This window comes from Phascolarctos cinereus, unplaced genomic scaffold (assembly GCF_003287225.1).
Source record: "Phascolarctos cinereus isolate Bilbo 61053 unplaced genomic scaffold, phaCin_HiC Scaffold_4;HRSCAF=312, whole genome shotgun sequence".
Taxonomy (NCBI): domain Eukaryota; kingdom Metazoa; phylum Chordata; class Mammalia; order Diprotodontia; family Phascolarctidae; genus Phascolarctos; species Phascolarctos cinereus.
The window spans coordinates 594911957-594938287 of NW_027555847.1; the positions used below are offsets into that span (position 1 = coordinate 594911957).

General features: G+C 38.0%; 1 protein-coding gene across 3 annotated transcripts in view; it reads left to right on the forward strand.

Annotated features, from left to right (window-relative positions):
* Positions 1-26331, forward strand: part of GRHL2 (grainyhead like transcription factor 2) — a 237252-nt gene that overhangs the window by 82791 nt on the left and 128130 nt on the right. For 2 of the 3 annotated variants that reach the window (XM_020969479.2, XM_020969495.2), the window contains exons 5-7: positions 11923-11978; positions 13900-14056; positions 17362-17473. In XM_020969479.2, the coding sequence (XP_020825138.2) occupies positions 11923-11978; positions 13900-14056; positions 17362-17473 (325 nt within the window). The remainder of the gene's footprint in view (positions 1-11922; positions 11979-13899; positions 14057-17361; positions 17474-26331) is intronic. The other variant, XM_020969486.2, reaches the window with a different exon arrangement.

The window sequence follows — 26331 nt, forward strand, 5'->3', positions numbered from 1 at the left end:
GAGGCCAGAAATTTTGGTTCAAATCTCCCCTCTGCCCAAGGGAAAAACAAAGCAAAACAAAACAAAACACATTTTTAACCAGTTCTGGTTGCACTGGCTGGCTGTCACCCATGCTTGGAATACACTCCCTCTCTAGCTTTGCCTCTTGGAATTTTTAGAGCCAGCTCAGGCACCACCCTCTAGGTGGTGAAATCTTTTCTGGTTCTCTTCCTATTCCTCTCATAATTCTGTTCTCTGTGTGTTCTCTTCTTTGTGTGCATACATATACATACATGCACACATACAACACACATATATAAATAGGTATGTGTATCCACATATGTGTGGTGTGTATATATATGTATGCGTAATACACATACATACATACATACATACATACATACATACATACATACATGTTGTTTCTCATTAGAGTTAGCTTGTAACAGTACAATAACCTTGCTACCCTCCTGGGATATTCACTAAAGACTTTTCCAGCCATTAGTGGATCTCTTGGTGGAAAGAAGAAAATGAGGCTTTTAGAGGTGTGCAAATACCAACATTCCCCTTGTGCAGGGGCTGTGATGCAGGTATATCATCTCCTATTTATATTGGTCCTCCTACCTCAAGTCTCTCTCAGCTCCAACCCAATCTCAACATAGTCGCCAAAGTAATTTTCCTAAGCATGTTTGGCCATGTGATTCCTTCTTCCCTCTCTCCCTTGCCAATAAACTTCTGTGGCTCTCAGTCACCTTTAGGATTAAATCTAAATTCCCTTGTTTTTCATTTAAAGGTCTTCACAATTGGGACTCCTCCTGCCTATATTATTCCCTTCCACATACTCTAGTTCAACCATATTGATCTTTTCTCTTCCTCAAACAGAATGCTCTGTCTTGCTTTTTCATTGGCTGTCCCCTCTACCGGGTCCGCACTTCCTCTCTACCTGTGGCTCTTGGAATCCTTCAGCCAAGCACCACCTTCTGCATGATTTTCCTGGTTCCCTTTCCCCTACCCATCCTCTGTACCACATATTTTCTGTGTGTGTTTTGCATATATGTATGCATATACAGATACAGAAATACATATATCTGTTTATTTCTATCTGTCTGTCTGTCCATCTACGCACACGTGTTGTTTCATCCTGTGACTGTAAGCTCCTTGGGGACAGGAACTGCCTCACTTTTGACTTTTATCTGCAGCACCTACAAAGTGCCTGCCACATAGTAGACAATTAATTTATTGATTGTCAGATATTAGATATGTCATTGGTTTATGGCCAGCTTATATTTAATGATCTATCCAATTCAGAAGATGCTACATAGGATTCTCTCCAGTTCAATAAACATGTAGTAAAGACCTATAGTGTTTCAGGTACTTTGCTAGGTACATTCTTTATTCAAATCTGCAAAACAATATAATACCTAACCTTCAAGAATTCATAATATATTAGAGGTGGGGGGCAACAATGTAATACAAAAGAAATAAAAAAGGGATATGGCATCTAGTTGGCACAGTGGATAGAACACTGAACTGGGAATCAGGAACATTCATCTTCCTGAGGTAAAATTCACCCTCAGACACATACTGACTGTGTGACCTTGGGCAAGTCACTGCCTCAGTTTCCTCATCTGTAAAACAAGTTAGAGAAAGAAATGTCAAACCACTCCAGCATTTTTGCCAAGAAAACTCCAAATGGGGTCATGAAGAGTTGGACATGACTGAACAACAAACAGCAAAGGGCAAAGGAGAGATTCCAAGATTTCCCACACTAGGAAAATCTGAGGTAAGAGAACATACTTTCAGCTGGGATAGGGACAGGGAAATCAGAGAAGGCTTTGTGGAGGAAGTCATACTTAATTTAGTCTTTATTTTGTTAATTAAAGTTTTTTTTTCAATTAACAAGCATTCCCACTTCCTCCTTCACTGAAAACAAAAACAAAAAGAAAATTTCTTGTAACAAATAAACATAGTCAAGCAAAATATTGGTCGCGTCCAAAAATGTGTCTGGACTAGTATTTATAGGAAGAGAAGGATTCTGATAGGTTAAAATGAAGAAAGAGTGAATTCTAGGTCCAAGGTATGGACTGCACAATTGCAGGAAAATGTGTGATGAGAGAATGGACTGACAAGTGTTCTAATTCTATTAGAACACAGAATGTGTGGATGGGGAATAATGGGAAATAAGACTATAAAAGTAGGTGAAGCTAGATTGTGGAGGGTCTTAAATGTTTAAGGAAGCCTGTACTGCACCAAAGCTTTCTTGTATCACCTTGTAAATTGATTGGCAACAAAGAATTTATGAACTCACATAAATGTTTTATTAGTCTATCTTCTCCTCAAGTTACACTTTCTGTTTGCTATAGTTAGTCAATTCAGTGAAGTCGATGCTTGTTAATGGCAGCCTGCCATAAATGGCCACTGGCTACCAGCCTATGCTTCCTATCAAGGGAGACCTGAAAAAGGCAGCTTCTGTTCCAGGTATGATAATTGAGACATAGTTGCTCCACCGCTCTAATCCTCCTCGAGCTACAGTGTGAGTTAACAAGCATGTATTAAATACTTGTTAGGTTCTAGGCACTGTTCTAAGTCTGTGGGATACAAAGAAAAGCAAAAACACGGATTATGTCTTTTAAGGAGCTCAGATTCTAATGAGAGACAACTATGTACATACACGATATATATAATGTAAATGGAAGATGGCTGAGAGGGAAAGTGGGGGAATGAGTGTGGATCAGGAAAGCCCTGCTGAAGGTGAGATTTGAGTTGAGTCTTGAAAGAAGCTAGGGAAATTAGGCAGCGGAAGTGAGGCGGGAGAACATTCCAAGTATGGGGGGATAGTAGTGAAAAGGCATGGATTTGAGAGATGGAGCATCTTGTGGGAGGAATAGCAAGGAGGACAGTGTGTCTGGATTGTACAGTTCTTGGAAAGGAGATCTTTCTTGGTGAAACAGTTTTTATTTTGTTATTCCCTTGCCCAGAAATTATTCTACCTGGCTTCTCAGGTCCTACAAAATTGGACACCATCCAGTTATGCAACATATTTCTCACTTCTCACTGATACAGTCTTTTTATTCTCATTATACCTAGAGTTATTTTCTAGACAGAAGACAGTCCTCATTGCCTCAGATAGTCCATCTGTATTCATGTTTCCCTTGCCTAGAATGTTGTACCTTCACTTTTGTCTTTATACATCTACCCACACAATCATAGAGTCTTGGCTTTGGAAAGGGACATCTGAGGCAACTGATGACTTCCAAGAGCCTTTCAACCCACTATTCCTGGAGTCAGCCAATTTCATTTTAGAATAACTAATGGTTACAGAGATTTTCCTTATATTAAGCTTAAATCTCCCCTTTAACAATTTCCATGTAGTTCTGCCCCCGGGACCAAGACGAACAACTCTAACCTCTTTTCCACATGACATTACATATTTGAAGTGAGCTATCACATTGTACCCTTTTTCTTTTGCAGACTTATCCCCATTTATTTCTATTGATTCTCATATGCCATAATCTCTAGACCTTTCATTAACCCTTTTTCCTTCTACAGGATGTATTCTAGTTTATCTGTGTTGTTCCAAAAATATTCCTAGAACTAAATACAATACTCCAGATGTAGTCTGACTAGTAAAGAGTACAACTGAAAAATTATTTGTCGAGGGCGGAGCCAAGATGGCAGAGTGAAAGCAGTGACTTGCTTGAGTTCTCATCCAAACCCCTCCAAATACTCATAAAAAATGGCTCTAAACAAATTCTGAAGCAGCAGAACCCACAAAGAGACAGAGTGAAACAAATTTCCAGCCCAAGACAACTTGGATGATTGATCAGAAAGGTGTATCGCTGGGCTGGGAGCGCAGTGCAGTGCGGCGTGGGCGCTCAGGCCACAGGGAACCTGGAGCAGGCCTCAGAGGACTGAATCGTGGGCGGCTGTGGAGGTTTCCAGACTCCTCAATCCACCAATGCCAAAGACAACTTAGAAGGTCAGTGGGAAAAGTCTGTTTCTGTCGGTGCTGAGAAGGAAGGGGGTTTCAGCTCCATTCCCCAAGAGCGTGGCCCTGGGGGGGGCAGCTGCTTCCCGAGCTTGGCCCACAGACTGAGGGGAATCCAGTGGCTGATCAGAGAGGGACTGCAGGGATCTCTTTGCCAGTGCTGAGGCAGGAATCTCTTGCTTTGCCCTGTTTGGATCTGGGTCACAGTTCTGGGCAGCAGTGCTGGGGTGAGGAGGAAGCTGGCTGGTGGAGCTTGGAGTGGCTGTGGAGAGGAACCCTCCTCACAGTTACAGGACAGAAAGGAATACTTGTGGTCACAGGCCAGGAAAGGAGTAAACACCTCGCCCCTTATCATACCACCTTGGAAGAACTGAAAATTTACAGGTCCCTACAAGTATCTCTGAAAACAGTACAAACCCTGAAGCTTGGGACAGTACATTCTCCACATTGGAAGCAGACTCTTACCTTAACAAAGAGTTTAAAACTCAAGTAATTGGCTGGGATCATGAGCAAGCAGCGCAAAAAGAGTCAGACATATAATCTTACTTTGGTGAAAAAGAAGATCAAAATATACAACCAGAAGAAGACAACAAAGTCAAAGCTCCTATGAATCAGTCCCAGGCCTTGGAAGAGCTCAAAAGGGATTTTGAGAAGCAAGTAAGGGAAGTAGAGGGAAAACTGGGAAGAGAAATGAGAGTGATGCAAGAAAATCATGAAAAACAAGTCAACAGCTTGCTAAAGGAGACCCAAAAAAATACTGAAGAAAATAACACCTTAAAAAATAGCCTAACCCAAATGGCAAAAGAGGTCCAAAAAGCCAATGAGGAGAAAATGCCCTAAAAAGCAAAATTGGCCAAATGGAAAAGGAAGTCCAAAAGCTTACTGAAGAAAATACTTCCTTAAAAATTAGAATAGAGCAATTGGAAGATAGTGACTTTATGAGAAATCGACACAGTAGAACAAATCCAAAAGAATGAAAAATTAGAAAACAATGTGAAATATCTCATTGGAAAAACAACTGACCTGGAAAATAGATCCAGGAGAGAGAATTTAAAAATTATTGGACTATCTGAAAGCCATGATCAAAAAAGAGCCTAGACATCATCTTTCAAGAAATTATCAAGGAAAACTGCCCTGATATAGAACCAGAGGGCAAAATAGAAATTGAAAGAATCCACAGATCTCCTCCTGAAAGAGATCCCCAAAGGAAAACTCCTAGGAATATTATAGCCAAATTCCAGAGTTCCCAGGTCAAGGAGAAAATATTACAAGCTGCCAGAAGGAAACATTCAAGTACTGTGGAAACACAATCAGGATAACACAAGATTTAGCAGCTTCTACATTAAAGGACCACAGGGCATGGAATATAATATTCAGAGGGCAAAGGAGATAGGATTACAACCAAGAATCACCTACCCAGCAAAACTGAGTATAATCCTTCAGGGGAAAAAATGGTCATTCAGTGAAATAGAGGACTTTCAAGCATTCTTGATGAAAAGACCAGAGCTGAATAGAAAATTTGACTTTCAAATACAGGACTCAGTGGAACATGAAGAGGTAAACAGGAAAGAGAAATCATAAGAGACTTATTAAGATTGAACTGTTTACATTCCTGCATGGAAAGATGATATTTATAACTCATGAGACCTTTGTCAGTATTAGGGTAGTTGGAGGAAAAAAATTATATGTATGTATATGATAGATAGATAGAGGGCACAGGGTGAGTTGAAGATTAAGGGGTCATATCTGGAGAATAAAATTAAGGGATGAGAGAGGATTATACTCAGAGAAGAAAGGGAGAGGTAGAATGGGGTAAATTATCTCACAAAAAAAAAAAAGAAAAGTCTCTTACAGTGGAGGGGAAAAGGGGAAGGTGAGAGAATGAGAATCTTATTCTCATAGGATTTGGCTTAAGGAGGGAATAAAACACATTCAATTGGGTATGGAAATCTGTCTTACCCTACAGGAAAATAGGGGGAGAAGGGGACAAGAGAGCAGGGGGATGATAGAGAGGAGGGCAGATTGGGAAAGGGTAATCAGAAAATACTTCTGAGGAGGGACAGGGTCAAAAGAAAGAATAGAATAAATGGGAGGGCAGGATAGGATTAAGGGGAATAGAGTTAGTTTTTCACAACATGTCTACTATGGATGTGTTTTGCATAACTGCACATGTATAACCTATACTGAGTTGCTTGCCTTTTCAATGAGGGTGGGGAGGGAGGAAGAGAGAAAATTTGAAACCTAAAGTTTTAAAAACATATGTTTAAAAAAATGTTTTCACATGCTACTGGGAAATAAGATATACAGGAAATGGGGTACAGAAGTCTATCCTGCCCTATAGGAAAATAGAAGGGGAAGGGGATAAGAGAAGGGGAGAGAGATAGAAGAGAGGACAGACTAGGGGAAGGGATATTCAGAATGCATGCCATCTTGGGGTGGGGGGAGGGGAGAGATGAGTTGAAAATTTGGAATTCAAAAACTTGTGAATGTTGAAAACTAAAAATAAATAAATGTATATGAAAAAAAGAAATATTATTTGTCTTATTCTAGATTGTTAATCTTGCTTAGGATTGTATTAACTTTTTTGGGGTGGGGTTTGTGCCTACCACCTCACTTGAGTGATTCAGATTGAGCTTGTGACCCTTTAATACCTTCATATCTTTTTCTTCTGAATTCTAAAGCCAGTAAATGCTCTTTCTACTCTGCCAGATGGTCTCCTTCAATAAATAAATGTAATCCTGAGGATCTTTCCTTCCTTGACTCTCACATAGCATTCGGTTCCTTTTATGGCTTTTTTTAAACATTCTGTTATGTACCATAGTTATTACATATTTGTGTATGTGTTAGTGCACCTCCTGTACCTGCTCTGTGAGGGCAGGTGCTTTGATTCTCTCCCATCATCCAGTACAGTCTTTTAGGTAAGTTACTTAACCTCTCTTTGTTCCCTCAGTTCCCTCAACTGTTAAATGCAGGTAATAATAGTGCCTACTTCCCAGGGTTGTTGTAAGGATAACATGAGACATTATTTGTAAAGTACTTTGCAAACATTTAGGGCTAAATGCTAGCTGTTATTATTAGTAGTTGTTGTAGTATTATAGAGGCTTAATAAAGTGCTATTAAATGAAAGAATGAATATACAGTCTGATAGGATGGATGACAAAAATCACCTATGATTGTAAATAGTAACTACAAAAGTGTGTTGAATGACAGAGAAGATAGATTAGGAAATATTCTTAAAGTTTGGGCACTATTAGACTAAATCAGAGTAAGTTTCATGTAGGACAGCCTTCAGGAATGGAAATACTGCAGTTTTAAGCTTTAATAGCATAAAAAAGTCTTTAATAGCCTGAAAGTACACTAAGGCTTTTGGGACACTCTATACTATATATTCTATGGCAGACAGAAGGAATAAGTTTGTCTCATTTTATAGGATACTAGGTGACACTATGAATAGAGAACTAGGTCTGGAGTCAGGAACACTTGAATTTGAATCCTGCCTTAAAATCTTATTTGGTTGAGTGACTCCAGGCAAGTCCCTTAAATCCTGCCTGCCTCAGTTTTGGCAGGCAGGGGGTAAGGGACTTGCACAGGGGTCACACAGCCAGGTTGTTGGAAGGATCAAATGAGATAATATGTTAAAAGATTGTAAACCTTAAAGCTACATAAATGCTAGATATTATTATTATTATGTAGAGAGCAATTTTTGGGGAAAAAGTTTAAAGGTCAAACAGGAAGGCCCAGGTATATAGGGAGTCCACTTTTTAAAAAAAATTCAGATTGCAGTGTATCTCACTCTCAGGCCATGAGTCAGGGCTTTTATTTGCCTACTTGTATAAAGTGTTTTGAATTCTGGAAAAATCTGATCTATTTCTTCCCAATAAATTTAATAACAATAGATAACAGACTAGTAGCTGGGTTTCATTACTATATTATTTGTGATTTAAGAAAATCTCAAATATTCTGGACCTTTTCGGGGGGTTTGGTTTTTTTTTTTTGGTCTGTAATAAGGATATTCTTGTACTTCCATTAACCTATTATTAGACTATTGTAAGAATTAAGGTTCTTGGGAAGAAGCTTTTATTAGATTCCAGATGTTACTATTATGTGTTAATATTTCTAAACAAATAAGAATACATTTACATGAATTTCACTAAATTAGAATTTTCAGTAATTGAGGTCAATGTTGATTGCTTGTTTAGAGCTCCTTTTTTTCTGATAAACAGTACAAATGGCCAATGTAAACAAACTTATAGCGCTGCATTAAAATAATATGTAAGCCAACAGTGTGGTATAGTGAACAGGAAGCTAAACTTGGAGTCCTAAAGTCCTAAATCCAAATTCTGCCTCCCATACTTAAAAATTGTATGACCCTAGGCAAATCACTTAACCTTTCTGAAATTTGATTTCCTTCTTTATAAAATGGGGGTAAAAATACCTGGATTACCTACTTCATAGGAAGATTATAAGGCTGGAGATCAGAGTTGTATTGTACTTTGCAAACATTAAAGCTATATATGATCATCAGCTAACATTATTATAGTAAAACATATACTTACAAGAAAATGATATGCTAACTATGAATAAGCATCATGTGTTGAAATATTTCTCCCAAGACATTCTATTAAGGCAACTTTTGAATGAATAAAAAAAATGTGCCAACCTAGTTGGAGATATTGTATGGACATAACAATAATCTGTTTTTCCTGAACAAATATCCTATGGTTCAGACTTTTAACAAATTCAAACTGGACTTTCCTCTAATTATCATCTAGCATAGTGATGGGCATATAGTGGGTACATAATAAATATTTTATTTATTAATTGATAAATGAAGTTTGCCCATAATAACTTATCTTCAATGGACAAAATCATTCCTGTTTTGTCAGGAAAATGTATATATTCCTTTTTACTGTAGTTAATCAATAAGCTTTTATTGAACCCCTCCTATGTGCCAGGCCATGTGGAAAATCAGATATGCATGACCTTTTTGAGATCTTCCATTTAGCATATTTATTGAGCTGTCTGCACTTGCAGTGGTCGCTTCTGCATCCAAACCAAGGTAAATCATAATTGATAAACAGAATGAGTATGTATTATGTATAACCACTTTTCTTCCTGAGCCCCCCTCTTTCTATATACATATATTTATACATATACATACATACATATATATACATACATATATATATATATGTGTATATATATATATATATATATATATATATATATATATATATATACGTATAGATACTTTTGATTAGATTTCCAAGATTTCTAGGCAAGTATATTTTTACCAGGCCATCCACTGTTAGGTCTGAGTTAAAACCTTATGCCTTACACTCTCACTAGTGGTATGATCTAGAATAAGTCCTTTAACCCCTCTTGTTTCAGTTTTCTCATCTGTAAAAATGGTGATATTACCACCTAATTCACATAATTTTTACGAGGATCAAAAGAGTTAATGTATGTAAAGTGCTTTATAAATGTCATCTGAGATTACAAACTCATTCAATTAAATCCAACAAGCATTTCCTAATATTTCTTAAGCACATACTGTGTGACAAACACTGTGCTGGTCACTGGGAGTACAAAGAAAGGCAAAAGACAGCCTCTGCTCTCAAGGAAATCTCATGAAGTATAATAGGGAGACAGTATACAAACAAATATACACAGAGTATATATACATAAGACATAGCTACAAATAAGACATATGTAGGGTAAGTTGGCGATAAGCAACAGAGAGAAGGCACTAGAATTATACTTAAGCGCAAGGATGAAGGTTAAGCTTTTTGTAAATCATTAGAAAGCTCAGTTATATAATGAAAAAAGCACTGGGTTCAGAGGTTTTGTCCAGGGTTCAAATCCAACTAGCTGTGTAGCCATAAGCAGATCATTTCAACTCTCTAAATTTCTGTTAACCTTTTGGCAAAAGGAGGATAATAATACCTCATAGAATTGTTACAAGAAAAGTGCTTTGTAAATCTTAAAATACTCTACAAATGTGAACTCTCTCTCTCTCTCTCTCTCTCTCTCTCTCTCTCTCTCTCTCTCTCTCTCTCTCTCTCTCCCTCCCTCCCTCCCTCTCCCTCCCTCCCTCCCTCCCTCTCTTTTTGTTGAGATGTGATTTCAGAGAACATAGGGTCATTGATCTGGAGATGGAAGGGGCATCAGAGTTCATAGAGTCCAACTCATCTTGTCCCCTCTTTTTATAGATTATGAAACTGAGGCTGAGGAGGTGAAATAACTTGCCCCAAGGTCACACAGGTATTAAGCATCAGAGGCATGATTTGAATCCAGGTCTTTGAGAATCTCATAACTCTGTCATATTCCTACTGAGTCAACATTCATATGCTTGTTAATCATAGAGAAGGGCTCTAGTAGAGACTGGGCATGCACAATTGAATGTCATTTATGATGATCTGGCATGAGAGATATGATCAGAATACAAATAATTACAATATGTGTTGAAATATGGTAAAAGGCATAGGAGATGTAGCAGTAAAGTGCTTTGGCACCATCAAATTCTATCTTACATGATACAGGGTGTCCCAAAAAGCTATTAAATTTAAAACTGTTCTAAGACTTTTGGGGACATTCTGTTTGTTCGTATACATGGCATCTCCCTTCCACCCCAAGTAGAATACAAAAGCTCTGTTTAGGGCAGGGACTTTATCATTTAAAAACATCTTTGTTATCCCCAATGTCTGGGTGCTTACACATTTTACGGAATTGATGACTTATTTAAGAGAATATTTTTAGGTACGTGGGTCTACCTTGGTGTCTGTGAGATAGGGTGGGATGGGATAAAGACTTGTCATAAATAAAAGGTTTTTTGAAAGAGGTACTGCTAGAACTGGACCTTGAAAAATGATCAATATTATTTTTATATCTTAGAGTTATATATCATTTTGTAGTTTATAAAGCACATCCTCGTAGCTTGAGTTAGGTAGGATACAATGGATTTTACAGATAGACATTTGGGATGGAAGGAAAGGCTTCCCATGCCTAAGGAAAGGCATCAGCAAAAGGTAGAAAAGAAAGGATAGCATTAGGGGATGATGAGTAGGCCAATTTGACTGAAATAACCACTACAGAAAATGTTGGAAAGTGAAGTTAGAACCAGATTGTGGTGAACTTGAATGCCAGGATAAGGAGCTTGAGATTTCATTTAGTTGACAATATGGAGCCACTGAAGGATTTTTAGAGCAGAGTAATAATGTGATTAGAATCTTAGAATGAGTATTCTGATAGTAGCATAGCTATAATTTGAAACAGAGAGAGTGATGAGGTATGGAAACCAACTATAAGGCTATTGCAGTAATACAGTAGAGAGAAAATTAGGACCTGAGCTAGGTTGGTAGTAGAAGGAATAGAATTGAAGAAGAAAAATGTGAAAGGGAATAATTTACTTCCAAGATACCTTGTCCCTCTGAGAGTATGATGAATCACTACTGAGACTGCCAGGACTTAGTGAATTTTAAGTCTCAATTTACAATAGCAAAGGGCTAGTCTTTTCTGAAGTGAGTGGGAATTTAGTTTAAGAAAGGAGGTTGAATAACTGAATGTGCCTGTTCTGATCATTATACTTGGAGAAGGTTGCACAAGATGGAGAAATCTTCAGAGCATGTAAGCAAATTCCATATATAAGCAGTACCTTTTCCTCCTAGATTTGAAATAGATCCATAACACTTTAAAGATTTCTTTCTAGGATGATCACAATTGGAAATATTTTAGAAGAATTTTTTTGGGATTAAGTGACTTGCCCAGGGTCACACAGCTAGTAAGGGTCAAGTGTTTGTCTGAGGCTGTATTTGAACTCAGGTCCCCTTGACTTCCGGGCTGGTGCTCTATGCACTGTGCCACCTAACTGCCCCCGGAAGAATTTTTTTAACCTGATGTTTGTTTGTAATGCTTCCTTATCTATTTTAATTTTTAATCACTTCTAAACTTTTCAGAAATATCGGAGTGCTTCAGTGGGGGCCGAAGAATACATTTATGAACAAACAGCAAGGTAGGTTGATGAGAGACGGAACTGGTTAACAAACTGATTAAGATTAAAACAGGACATTTGAGGAAAACAAGATAATTTCTAATCATCTGATCAAATATTGAAGCAAATGCATAGTATATCTAATGTTAAAATAGGCAATTACCTTAATCATTTTTCAAGTGTAATGGAAACAGTAATGGTCTGTGAAGTCAGGAGATCTGGGTTCTAGTTTCAACTCTTCCGCCAGCTGGCTGTGTGATCTTGAGCAAGTCTTGTCATCTCAGTCTCAGTGTTTTGATCTGTAAAGTGATGGAGTTGGAACATATAACCTTTAAGATTCTATAATTATTCATTTCTGCAATTCTATCATTCTATGATATCATGCTGTTGTTTTCTAAAGAAAAAAATAAATTTATAATTTGTTTATTCCAATTCATTGCAACAAAGTTAAAGCAATTCAGTTAAATAAGCATTGATTGTGTCTTCCCTTCCTGGTGCCGTGCTAGGTGTTGAGGATATGAAGACCAAAATGAGAACAGTTCTTGTCCTTAAGAAGCTTACATTTTACTGGAATTTTGTTGTTTAGTTTTTTTCAGTCGTGTTTGGGTCTTCATGACCCCTTTATGGGGTTTTCTTGCAAAGATACTGGAGTGGTTTGCTATTTCCTTCTCTAGCTCATTTTACAGATGAGTAACTGAGGCAAACAGTTAAGTGACTTGCCCAGGGTCACACACCTAGTAAGTGTTACAGGCTGGATTTGAACTCCTGACTTCAGGTCCAGTGCTCTGTCCACTGTGCCATCTAGCTGTCCTATCCCTATCTTACAAATGAGAAAATGGAGGCAGAGGCAAGTGATTTGCCCAGGGTCACATAGCTAGTTAGTGTCTGAGATCAGATTTGAACTCAGGTCTTCTTGACTCCAGGCCCTGCACTCTATCCACTGTGCCACCTAGCTGTCCTTCTATTGGAATGGGAGCTCCTTGATTTTATGACATATAAATCAATAAAAAAAAATTTATTAAATGCATTATATGCCAGTCACTATGGTAGGTATATCTAATAAGCATGTTTTTTACTCCTTGTTCTTAGAAATTTATTTTGGATCTCTTTATTAGCAGCTTTGGTTGAAGATTTTATTACCCTAAGGTGAAAATAGAAATTTTAAAAGTTGACTTTGAAAGTCACCTCTTTGCCTAGGTTTTTTTAAGAGTACATGAAATAAAAAAACTAAAAAATCAGATGGCCCCATTGAAAAGACTAATGCAGAAAATTTCAACTTGCACTTAGCATACAATGCAGAAATAAATACCTCAGTTCAAAAAGACCACTATAGTATGTAAGTATATTTCATGTACTAAAATATATATCTTCCTAAAAGTTCTATAATTTTAATGTAAATGAAGTATTTCAAATGTGTTAGGAAAATTGGCTATTTGAAGAAACTGTCATGTTTTCTTTTGTGAAGCAATTGTTTTGTGAGCAATTATTTTGTAACGGGAAAAATTATCTTCTATTATATTCATTTTTTAAGATTTTTTGTATATTGTGTTGTCTTAAAGTAGGATATTATATCATATTATATCAGCTTGGTGAAAGCCAAAGAAACTTACATATTGTAGCTTGCATTCCCCATGGGCCATAGGCTTGCACAATTAACCAGGTATATTGTGGACTTTCTTCCTAACCAAAAAAAAAAAAATTGACACGAAGGCCCCTACTGGGAATTACACAAGAAATATATATACAGTATTAGAAATGACCTTTGCCTATTTCCATCTTAAAATTACATCTTCTTTGCTATAGGCTAACAGTGTCAAATTCAAGCAAATGCAGGTCATATTTATAAGAAGGGATGTTGAATTCATTAAGCATCAGAAATGAAAATAAACAAACAAAATGGAGGTGGGAATGATAATTCATTCTTTTTTTCCCTTTTTCTCAGTAGCACATTTCAGTATACTTTGGAAGCTACCAAATCCCTACGTCAGAAGCAAGGAGAGGGACCCATGACTTATCTAAACAAAGGACAATTCTATGCTATCACCCTGAGTGAGACAGGAGACAACAAGTGCTTCAGACATCCCATCAGCAAAGTCAGGGTATGAGAATTTCTCACATTAAAGACACAAAAATCAGATAATTAAAATTCAGAGAATTTTTTCATTTTGGGGGGGTGGGGGTGGAGAGCATTGCTTTAATTTTTCTGTGTTCTTTTTCTTGAATAAAAGAAAAATGTGAGGGTTTTGATTTATCATCCTAGAGAGGTGTCAAAATAATTCCAAAGAATAATTATGGTCTGCAACATACATAGTTTTAGAATATATCAGAGGGACTTTCCCTGCTTCATTCATCAGATATGAACTACATAGCTTCTTATCAACTAATCTAAATTTATTAGGTGTGTAGCTGTGAAACTGAAATCTGTTTGGGAGCATGAAAGAGCTGCTACTAGATTCGAAAAGGGAGGGTGTGATTAAGTCAGTGTAGGTACAAACTTGGAGTTCTATCTAAAGATTTCACAGCTCACTCCCTCCCTATTCAAGAGACAGGACTGAAACCTATGTGAATTATTTGGAGGGATTCTCAGAACAGAAGCGTCAGTCCTTTTGGTGGAAAATGTAATTTGAGTTTTAGCCTCACATTGGAATGCTTCCAGCTTCTAGAATCCACAATGCTGCCAGGAAGGAAAATAATTGATAATCTCTTCACACTGAAAAGGAGTATTGTATCAGATTCCGCCATCAACACTACCATTACCAAGAAAGTTGCAAAAACCTTCAGATTTTCTGGTAAAATCTTTATGCATCTTCATCCACAGTGACTAATCACTGCCTCCCAATCCCATCTTGTTCATACCCATTGAAAGACTCATTGGGATGAAAGAACACTACTGTATGCCTGTGGCTAAATGTGGCAGACTTGAGTTTATCCCAAATAAAAAGGTCCCCATAAAATCCAACCAGCACATTATTAAGAAAAGAGGAAAAGTTTGTTCAGTTTCTCTTGGTACAGTGGCACAAACTTATTTGTTGTAACTGGATTTAATTGCTTTGTTTCAGTGTGAGAAATTGGGAAAGTTTACTGATCTGATGATTTTTCCTCTATATTATTATACTGGCCTTCTCTCTGGGGTATCTAATCCAATCCAAAAAAATCTAATCACCTATCTACTGGATGTTATTTGGTCTTGTGCCTTCTCTTATCTCTCTGCACACCCCCTCATGGATACCTCATCTGCTCCCAGGGGTTTAATTATCATCTGTCCACAGATGACTCACAGATCTATATACCCATCCCCTTCTCTTCTTTCCCACCCTACCCCCACATCACCAGTTGCCTATTAGACATTTCAAACTGATTGTCCCAGAGATATTTTAAACCCAACATGTTCAAACTAAACTCAAAATCTTTCCCAAATCACCTCTTCTACCAAACTTCCCTCTTTTTGTTGAGTGTGCTATTATCCTTCCAAGCTTTCATGTTCCTCCGTATTAATCTTGACTTTTCAGTTTCTCTTACCCTATATTTCCAGATAAGAGTTCAATTGGATTTAATGGGCTGTATTTTGATGAGGAGAAAAATATGCTCCTTTAGGATTTCAATTCATTTCAATTCCATGAACATTTATTACAGTGCCTACTATATGTCAGGCACTGTGCTAGGCACTGGAGGTGCAAAGGCAAAAAAAAAAATTCAATACAGTACCTGCCCTCAAGTTTATATTCAGAATGCAGAACTTATTTCCTCTCTGAAAGATGGCAAATCTAACAATGACTACTGCTTGTACTTAATACAATGGTAGTGAGGAAAGGAATGGACATTTCCCCCAATCACTGGCAATATTTCCCATAGGATCACATTTAATCTAATTTGGAATGTAAAACCCACTCGTGGGTGGTAGGGTGTTTCTTTCATTTATCCCTAAGGAAAATTTTCAAATATATTTTTTTAAATCCTCAGATTGGCTAAGGACTTCGAATAAATTTCTACATCAAGAACACAAGAGTATTTATATTACCTTACTCATTTACTAAAGGAGTTTTTGTTTGCAATGAGACTTTAACTTGAGAACAGCCAGAAACAAACACTGAGACACCACATAGTAAACTTATGTGTAAGTTTGGAGATGCAAAATGAAAACAAGCAGCTTGGCAGGCTCATAAATTGAGTAACCCACCACGTGTTGACTTCTCTTTGTAATTTTTCTGCTTTCTTTTAAGTTCAATAGGCACTGCCTGTGAGCTGGAGTAATGTTTATTTTTAAATTGTGTTAACCTAGCAAACTTTCCTAATAAATATAAACCCTTTGACGGAGCAATCTGTTTCCTTGTACAGTATTTCCTAATGTATAAAAATAGATTGAAATTGGGCCAGAGTTCAAATGGAAACTTGGGAAAAAATATTCAATAGTATATCCTTTCAGCCCAGTTAGAAAAAGCATAATGCAGGAAATAGGATCCTAGAGACTGAGCTTTTGAATCCAACAAACCTTTGTGAAGTGCCTACTCTGGGGAAAGAACTTTACTAGGGGCTGGGGATACAAAGGCAAAAATGAAAGAGACTCTGCCTTCAGGGTGCTTACATTCTATTGGGAAGGGGGACTACAACATATATAAAGATAAGGGGAAAAGTATAGTCAAAGTAATTTCAAGTGGAAGAGGGAATATGAGGTCACCTAACTAGATAATAGATGCTGATTTCTCTAATATTAAAAACGATAGGAGGAGCTATATTTTTGCCACAGTATTTTTTTTTTTTGGTGAGGCAATTGGGGTTAAGTGACTTGCCTGGAGTCACAGAGCTAGTAAGTGTCATGTGTCTGAGGCTGGATTTGAACTCAGGTCCTCCTGACTCCAAGGCCAGAGCTTACCCACTGCACCACTTAGCTGACCCATTTTTGCCACTGTATTAAAAGATTTTTTTGTATGTGATGGGGTGCAGTTCATCACATAGAACTGCAGCTACCACAGTTTCCTTATCTGTAAAATGAAAAAGTTGGACCGGATGACTTCTAAGCTCCCTTCCAGTACTGCATACTCTATGATTCTTTGGGTCAATATGTATTCAGGCAATCCAAATTGTTTATAACTCTAGTGATGAGCTTTCCAGTTCTTTTAAAAAATATTTTTTTCTTTCTTTCACTCTTTCCTTCCTTCCTTCCTTCCTTCCTTCCTTCCTTCCTTCCTTCCTTCCTTCCTTCCTTCCTTCCTTCCTTCCTTCCTTCCTCTCTTCTTTCTTTCCTTCCTTCTTTCCCTTCCTTCCTTCTTTCCTTTCTTTATCCTTTTTTCTTCCTTTCATTTTCCTTCTTTCCTTCCTCTCTTCTTTCTTTCCTCCCTTTTTTCCCCTTCTTTCCTTTTCTCCCACCTATACAATAAGTAATTTCTATCATTCTTTGACTTGACAGAGTGTGGTGATGGTTGTATTCAGTGAAGACAAAAATCGAGACGAGCAGTTGAAGTACTGGAAGTATTGGCACTCTCGGCAGCATACGGCTAAGCAAAGGGTACTTGACATTGGTAAGTAGGCACGGTTCTGCAAGGGGCTTTGATGACTACAGGGCTGTTGTTATGAAGTTAAGGTGAAGACTAGCAAGTAGCAAAACAATGACAGTTCAGAAACCTCAAAGGTGAGAGCATTTTTGTTCCCATGAGAGGAAAACTTATATTCATTTGTTATTGGAAACCAATGATTCTCAAACTTTTTGGTCTCAGGACACCTTTATGCTCCTAAAACCTGAGGATCCCAAAGAGCTTTTCTTTTTGTGACTTGTACCTATCACTATTTGCTATATTGGCAATTAAAATGTCTTGGGATTATGCAAGTAGTTTTGACCTCAAAGATTCCTTGAAAGGGTTTTGGATACCCCTAGGGACCCTCAAATTGTACTTTGAGAGCCACTGCTTTAAAAAATATATGTAGGGGGCAGCTAGGTGGTGCAGTAGATAGAGCACTGGCTCTGGAGTCAGGAGGACCTGAGTTCAGATACATAAAAACTCACTAGCCGTATGACTCTGGGCAAGTCACTTAACCCCAATTGCCTCACTAAAAAAAGAAAAAAATAAGAATACTATGTAGCCCAGTAAAACAGAAAGTGTCACAGTTTAGCGATAGTTATGTTGTGGAGTCCTTTCTTTGGCAGTCTGGTGAAACCTATGTGCCCCTTCTCAGAAAAATATTTTTAGCATGGTACCTGACACATAGTAAGCACTTAGTAAATCCTTGTTGGCTTGACTTGATTTAAATGCATAAAATAAAATACATAGGATTACAAAGGAAATTAATTACATTGAGGTAAGTTATCAAGTTAAGCCACTTAGCCCCCTCCTCAGTTTTCTCATCTGTAAAATGGGGATAACAATAGTATCTACCTCCCGGGGTTATTGTGAGAATAAAATGAGATGATATTTGTAAAACATTTTGAAAACCTTAAAGTATTATATAAATAATGTTATTGTTAACATTACTAGTGGAAGATATTTTTAAAAACAAGTTCACAGACCCTAGATTACAAGCCCTTGCATTCCTTCCCTCCAGAATCTGTTTAGCTCCTTTCAGGGCTTGTATTTTGAATATCTTCCACCTTGTAGATGATGGTGCTTCTCTCTGTTCACTACATAGCTTTAGTGTCTATGCTAATCTTTTGGCATGGATGATTAAGAGATGTGATAAAAATTAAGAGCCAGTAAGTACTGTTTTTAAGAAAATGAAAATATAACTCAATCAAAATAACATAGATCAGTTAACCAAATATTACGAGGGAAAGTTAAACTCTCAAGAACACAATAAGGAGGGGCAGTTAGGTTGTCCAGTTGATAGAGCACTGGCCCTGGAGTCAGGAGGACCCGAGTTCAAATGCGGCCTCAGACATTTACTAGCTGTGTGACCCTGGGCAAGTCATTTAACTCTGATTGTCACCAGGGGGGAAAAAAAACCCAAAACAACAACACAATAAGGAACAAAAAAAGAATTGAAAGGAATAGAAAGCCTAAGTACAACTTCTCCACATGAACTTTTGCTTCTTATCCATCATTGGATAATTAATAATAATAACAGCTGACATTTGTGTGGCATTTTAAGTTGGCAAAACCTTTTACGTACCTCCATTTCATTTGTTCCTCCCACCCTTGTGGGTAGGGACCGTCTGTATTACATCAAATATTAATAGAGGTCATCTCTTTTGCCGACTTTAAAGCACTACATCAACATAGGTTATTTATCCTCATTTTACAGATGAGGAAAATGAGACAATGTCAGCAACCAGATTCTAACCCAGATATCCGTGTTGCCAAGTCTAGCATGATTTCTTCTATGTAAGGCTGCCTTGTTAGTGTAGGGAAAATAAAAAACCAAAAACTTCAGAGATCATCCAGTCTCATTCACACAGAAGAGGAATGAGGCCTAGATTGGTCATTATTACTTGTCTATGGTCAAATGCCTAGTAAGGAGCAGAGCTAGGATTTGAACCCAGGCCTTTGGGACCTGAGGAAGATCTTCAGCTTGCTCAGCTTTAGATCTGCTCATGACTCAAGGGTTGTTTGCTGGCTCTGTCTGCTTTGTTTGATAAGGTGATGTCATCTTATAAAGAGAATCCTGGAGTAGGAGTTGAGAGATCTATGGTCTAGCTTTTATTCTGCCTCCACAGAAGAAGCTGTTTGATCTTGGAAGTGACTTCCTTTCTCCGGGCTTCAGTTTCCTCATTGAACTAGATGAAATCTAAAGTCCCTTCCAATTCTTAAATTATATAATCTTATAGCCCGTATCCCAGAACTACAACTGTGGGTTGTATATATGAACTAGTTGGGGCTTCTTGCTAATCACTTTTTTTTTTCCTTTTTGGCTTCTGACCTCAGGAACAGCAGAATCTGGCTTATATTCAAATCTCAAAAAAAAAAGTAACTAATTCCCAAGAGAGCACCCAGACTAAAAAACATTGAACACAGGACAGATTCATTTCAACCAACATAAAAGGACTCATCTTGAAATTGTAAATAGTCAACACAATTCTTTCTTTTCTGGAGGACCCTCCCTTTCCCCAGGGCTGTATGCAATTTTCTAGACTTATGATACTGTGCTAGGCTTGAGGATCCTTGCATGAAGAAGTGCATAAAGTCACTAAATAGTTTATCCCTTTTTCCCAGGACTCAAATAATCTACATAGCTCACAGTATATGAAGGGTAAGGTATGGCTTTGTTCCCCTCTAACTTCTTGATCCAGGATTGCTTCCCCTGGGTACTTCCTCATCCAAGAATGTCTTCACCATTTTGTCATTTTGACCCTCCTATCTGCCATCTCTATTGCCAAGAATTTCCTTGTGATGGATTTTGGACTTTGCTGGATCATTGCCCACTCTCCACTCCCCATTCCCCATTCACTATCAGCACCTTTCTCTGAATATAGCTCCTCTCTTTCCTTTCTTGTGTCTTTCTTCAAATTTTTCTGTTTCTGCTCTTTTAAAAGCCAAGGCCAAGGTGTCTCTGGCATTAATTAGTTTGCATTGAGGTGTTAACTAGGTGATAACTACCTGTGAACTCTGTCAAGGTGAGGTCAGCTATCCTGAGTTCCACAACAGAGTGCAAATGTGGTGTCAGTGGAGATGTTTACAACTCAGAACAAAGGTTTTATGGTTTTAACCCTGTTAACAAGGAGTTAACCCTGACCAGCCTTCTCCAGAGTATATCCTCCACAATCCTATGATTCTAAGGCAGCTACTGTAAGTCCTCCAAGTGCTTGTGAAAACTTGATTGAGATGTTATGTCTCATCTGAGCACTCTTATTTAACTCTTGGACAGCGTCATTCTTTCTTTGGGTCCTATTCCCCAGAGAAAATTTTTCAATTTTTAAAAATGTTTATGATGGAAAGACCTAGGAATATCATTGCATGTAGGTCAAATCTACCATCTACAATCCTCATGTTTGTCACTCCTTGAAATACGGAGAAGAAAAGATTATTTGATGCTGTGGTTGAATTATTTAATTTTCTTCTTTAATTTATTAGGCTGGAGGTAGCTAGGTGGCATAGTGGATAGAGCACCAGCCTTGGAGTCAGGAGAGGCTGAGTTCAAATCTGATCTCCAACACATAAAACTCACTAGCTGTGTGACTCTGGGCAAGTCACTTAACTCCAATTGCCTCACCAAAAAAAAAAGATTTATCAAGCTGGAATACCATAGATATTACCATGCTACCATTGAAGCAGTCTGTGCATTTTACAACTTTTGCTGATTCCTCATGTTATACCCCCACTTAAAGTTGGATTCTTTTTAAAAGTTTCATTGATGACATTTTTATGTTCTATCCTACCTCTCCTATAGTCCTTTCCCTGTAGGCAAGCAAAGTCTCAGAAGGTCTAACTGTATGCAACATTCAAATCAACAAACATTTATTAAGTAACATATAAAGACAAAAAAATGTCTCTACTCTAAAGAAACTTATATTCTTCTGGTGGAATATGAATAAACAGATGAGGAAATGCAGGGTGATTTAAGAAAAGAGGGAAATTTTAAAGGAAGGTTAGGAATAGCTTCCTAAAAGAAGTGGCAAATGAAATGAACCTTGAAGGAAGCTAGGCATTCTATGAGATTGAGGTGAGAAAAGAGTATATTCTATGTTTGGGGAAAAATAGTCTTTACACATACAACATTCTGTATCTCTAGTCCCCTACTTCTTTACCAAATATTTCATCATCTGACTTGGAGACCAAGTTTTGTCATTGCATTTAATATGAGTTCTTTGGTTCAGTTGTTTCAGTCATGTTCAACTGTTTGTGACTCCATTTGGGGTTTTCTTGGCAAAGATACTGGATTGATTTGTCATTTCCTTCTCCAGCTCATTTGACAGATGAGGAAACTGAGGCAAACAGGGTTAAGTTATTTGCCCAGGGTCACACAGCTAATATCTGAGGCTAGATTTGAACTTGAATCTTTCTGACTCCAGCACTCTATCCACTGTGCCATCTAGTGCCCAATCTGAATTCAGCCTTTTAATTTTATCTTCTTATACTCATTGTTTATATTGTTCTCCTGGTTCTGTTTTCAGATGAGGCTTTTCTTGTTTGCCTGTTTTGTTTTATTTTTTGTCTTTGTACCATCAGCTCTTAGCACATACTAGGTACTTAGTAAATGCTTGTTGAATTTATACTTCCCAAGTTTTTCTGACTTCCACATATTCATCACTTTTTCCAGCATATTATATTTATATACCATACTTTGTTTGGACATGTCTCAAATTGATAGACACTGATTTTGTTTCTAATTGTTTATGAGGTTGTTGTTTTTCCCCCCTGCCATCAAAGTGTTGCTTTGAATATTTTAGTATATTTGTAACCTTTTTATTATTGATATCTTACAATCTCTTACAATTCAATGTGGGAAAAGATTTTTTAAAGCTGAGTTTTTAATCTATGCTCTTTTCTCTTTCTTAACCTTTTGAAAATATGTGACCATTAACAGAGCAGGTTTTCCTCAGTTATAGCTGAGTTTTCTCATATAGGCTATTTTACTGTGGGAATGAATGAAGAGGAGAGACCACCATCATAGCAAGTCATACTGAGTCTTCATGGCCTATATTTCTTTGAAGTTGAACATAAGGATGTTTGGTTCCTTGTGGGTATTCAAAGAAAGTTTAGGCTCAGCTGACTCTTCTATCTCTGTCTATATAATTCCGTAGAGAGTAATAAGGAACCCTTTGACATATAGGACTTAATTTATAGAGCCCAAAAAACATTGAACTTCATTTTAATGAATCCCTTCCCCTCCTCCACCCAAAAGGCTCACCTAGAGCTTACTGTGATAGAGTCCCAGTTGCATTTGTGTACATGGTAGGGCCTAAACTTTATGAGCATCTTTGCTTCCTAGCTTCCCTGGTTTCCTTTACATCTTTCCTTTAGGTTGAGACTTTAGGTCTTAACCAAAGTCTCACCTTCTGCAAGAAATCTTTCCCATTCCCCTAAATGCTAGTGCATTTCTTCTACTGGTTATTTTCAATTTATCCTAAATATGCTATATTTTCTCTGTACATAATAGTTTGCATGTTATCTCCTCCATTATGCTGGGAGCTCCTTGAGAGCAGGGACTATCTTTTGCCAGTCCTTGTATCTCTAGTGCTTATCACTGTGTCTACCTAGCACATAGTAGGTGCTTAGTAAGTGTGAATTGCCTGAAGGATCCTTTGAAGTTACTCCTCACTTTGGGTTGTAGACTCAGTGCCAGCTGGTATTTTGGGAAAAGAACAGGGCTCAACAAGTACCGTAAGCTGACTTTTCCCCCCCTAAGGCACAGGGTAAGAGTTCCTTTATATGTGATGTATCCCTTCACAAGAATAATGAGGGAGCTGTCTTTTTTTTTCCCAATAGATATTATCCTATTTTGCAGGTCAGAAAACTGAGGATCAGGGAGACAAAGTGGATTGCTCAGATATACAATGTGCTATCCTCTGTGTTCAAAATTAATGTAATTGATTCCTCAGTAGGGCATTTGCTCAGTTTGTTTTTTCACTTCAGTATTGGCTATGGACTTTTGCTGATATATTCATATGCTCTTGCTAATCCCTACCAACCAATATTCGTATCACTCCTAGTAAGAAAAATTTGCTGAAAACTATCACTGAAAGTGGATTGATTACATCATCTTTTAAATGAAGGATAAGAGGTTAAAGGTACAGTCTGTAGATGTATCAATTCAATTCAATATGCATTTATTAAAATGATCTATTCTATTAAAGTATGTTACATACTCAGGATTCAAAGAAAGTTACTGCTCATACCATAGTCTCAAGGAACTTACAATTCAATGTGGGAAAAGACATTTAAACAATTAACTACGACATCACAGAGAATGTGGGAAATCTAGATGGCACAGTGGATAGAATGCCAGGCCTGCAGTCAGGAACACCTGAGTTGAAATCCAGCATCAGACACTTACTAGCTGTGTGACCCTGAGCAAGTCTCTTAACTCTGTTTGCCTTACTTTCCTCGTCTATAAAATGAGCTAGAGAAAGAAATGGCAAACCACTCAGTATCTTTGCCAGGAAAACCCTAAATGGGGGCAGCTAGGTGGCACAGTGGATAGAGCACCAGCTCTCGATTCAGGAGGACCTGAGTTCAAATCTGGCCTCGGACACATAATGCTTACTAGCTGTGTGACCCTGGGCAAGTCACTTAACCCCATAGCCTCAAACCAAAAAAACAAAAACAAAAAACCCTAAATGGGGTCATGAAGAGTCAGACACAGCTGAAAAACAGCTGAACAACAAGAACAACAGCATCAGATGGACTTTAAAAAGGCCCACGGACTTAGCAATTGGCAGATCATGAGTAATCTTAGAGAAAGCCTTTGAGTGTGGTGGTGAGATTGAATGCCATTTTCTTGTAATGGTAAAATATTCTGAAAAATTGTGAGAAGAAAAAGGGTCTATTTTTAATTCTCTCAGTTTGAAGCATACCATATCTACTGACTGAAAAAGCTTTCTTCTCCTTGATAGCTATTTTTATAGACCCATAGAGCTAAAAGTAATTTTGGAGGAATCATTGAGTATGGCTCCTGCATTTCACAGAGGATAAAATGAGACTAGGTTCAAGGTCATGCAACTTGTCACATAGAGAGATAGAACTGTATCTTTGGGTGTATAGTTTAGGACTCTTTCTCCTACAGCTCCTAGTATATGCTAATTACACAAAGAATTTGTGGCTATTTGCCTTAACCTGTTGAAGAACCAATAAACTTCTGTAGAAGAGAGGCACAAGTTTTTTTTATTTGAAGACACAGCATTATAATTACTACTCGAGAAAATAAGAGATGCAATTAAATAGGAATGTGGATTAGTTCCAAATAAGTCAAAAAGTAAGTGAATTTCAACTACATACCTTTTGGTTCAACATTTATAATATTATAGGGTTTATTTTCCTAACACCAGCACATTTATACTTCACTGGCTGTCATATCCAGTCTCCCCATTCTCATCTGTCACCACCCCTCCACCCCCCTGGTTCCATGGCTTTGCTTTTTTAAAAACAGGGCTATCACTGACTCACTACTTGGCTGGGGGCTTCATCGAGTTACAGCTTGAGTCCAAGGACACGAACAGCTTATTTAGCTGTGAATGGAACTCCTTGATGTCAAGAACTGTCTCATTTGTAGTTTTATATTTTCTATGCCTACCACATGTGTTATATATATGTGTGCGTGTGTGTGTGTGTGTGTGTGTGTGTGTATACAGTAGGTACTTAATAAATGCTCATGAATTGATTATCTCATTACCTTTCCCTATAAACCTTCCCTTCTTTCCAACTTTCCTGTCCTAGTTGAGGATACAACCATGATTCTAATCAACTACATTCACAACCAAGGAATCATCCTTCCCTCTCCTTTATCCCTCTTATCCAGTAAATTGCCAAGTCATGTCAATTCCACTTCCACAGATTATCTTGCACAAATCCCATTCTCTTCGCTCACGTGGCCAACTGCACTACCTCAGGCCTTTATCACCTTTAGCCTAAACTACGTCAATAACCTCCTAAATGGTCCCCTTATCTTCAGTCTCTCCTTTCTTAAATCCAACTTCAACATAGCTGCCAAATTGATATTCCTGAAATATAGATGTGCTCCCCTGCTCAAGAAGTTCCCATGTCTCCCTTTTGGCATAAAGTTAAAATACAAACTCTTTTCCTTGCATCTTAAATCCTTTTACAATCTGCCTGTGGAGATGGAGTCGAAACAATGGAGTAGAAGCAGAAACTCAACTAAACTCTCCCAATTTTTCCTCCAAACAACTTTAAAATAATGCCTCAAAGTCAAATTTTGGAGCAGCAGAACCAACAAAAGGTTGGAGTGAAACAATTTTCCAACCTAAGACAACGTAAGAGGTTATCAGGAAAGGTCTATCGCACTGGGGTGGTGATTAGCCCCAGGGTGCAGGACAGTTTATACCCTGGCAAAGCCAGCAGCAGGTGATGGAGGTGACTGCATCAGAGGCTTCTGGAGCTCTCAGTCCATAGATAGTAAGGCAGTCAGACAACTGGTTAGAAAGAGATTACAGAGGACACTTTTCTGATGCTGGGTTCAGCACTCTATTGCATTGCCCATTTGCAGTTGTAGGTTGCAGGCAAAGAGAAGTATTAGTGATTTTGGGTTCAGGTCTGGGCAGAGACGCTTGTGGTCACTCATAGGAGAGCAAGGACCTGGGTCTGAGTTCCAAAGCCAAAAGGGACATTAGTGCTTGCAGACATAGGAGAGTAGGGGGCCAAAAAGAGTGATAGCACTTGTGGATACAGAGGAACAGGGGTCCTGGTCCTGGTCTCAGTTTCAGGGCAGAGAGAGGTACTCATGGTTGCTCACAGGGGAATAAGGGGGCTGGTCTCAGTTCCAAGGCAAAAAGGCT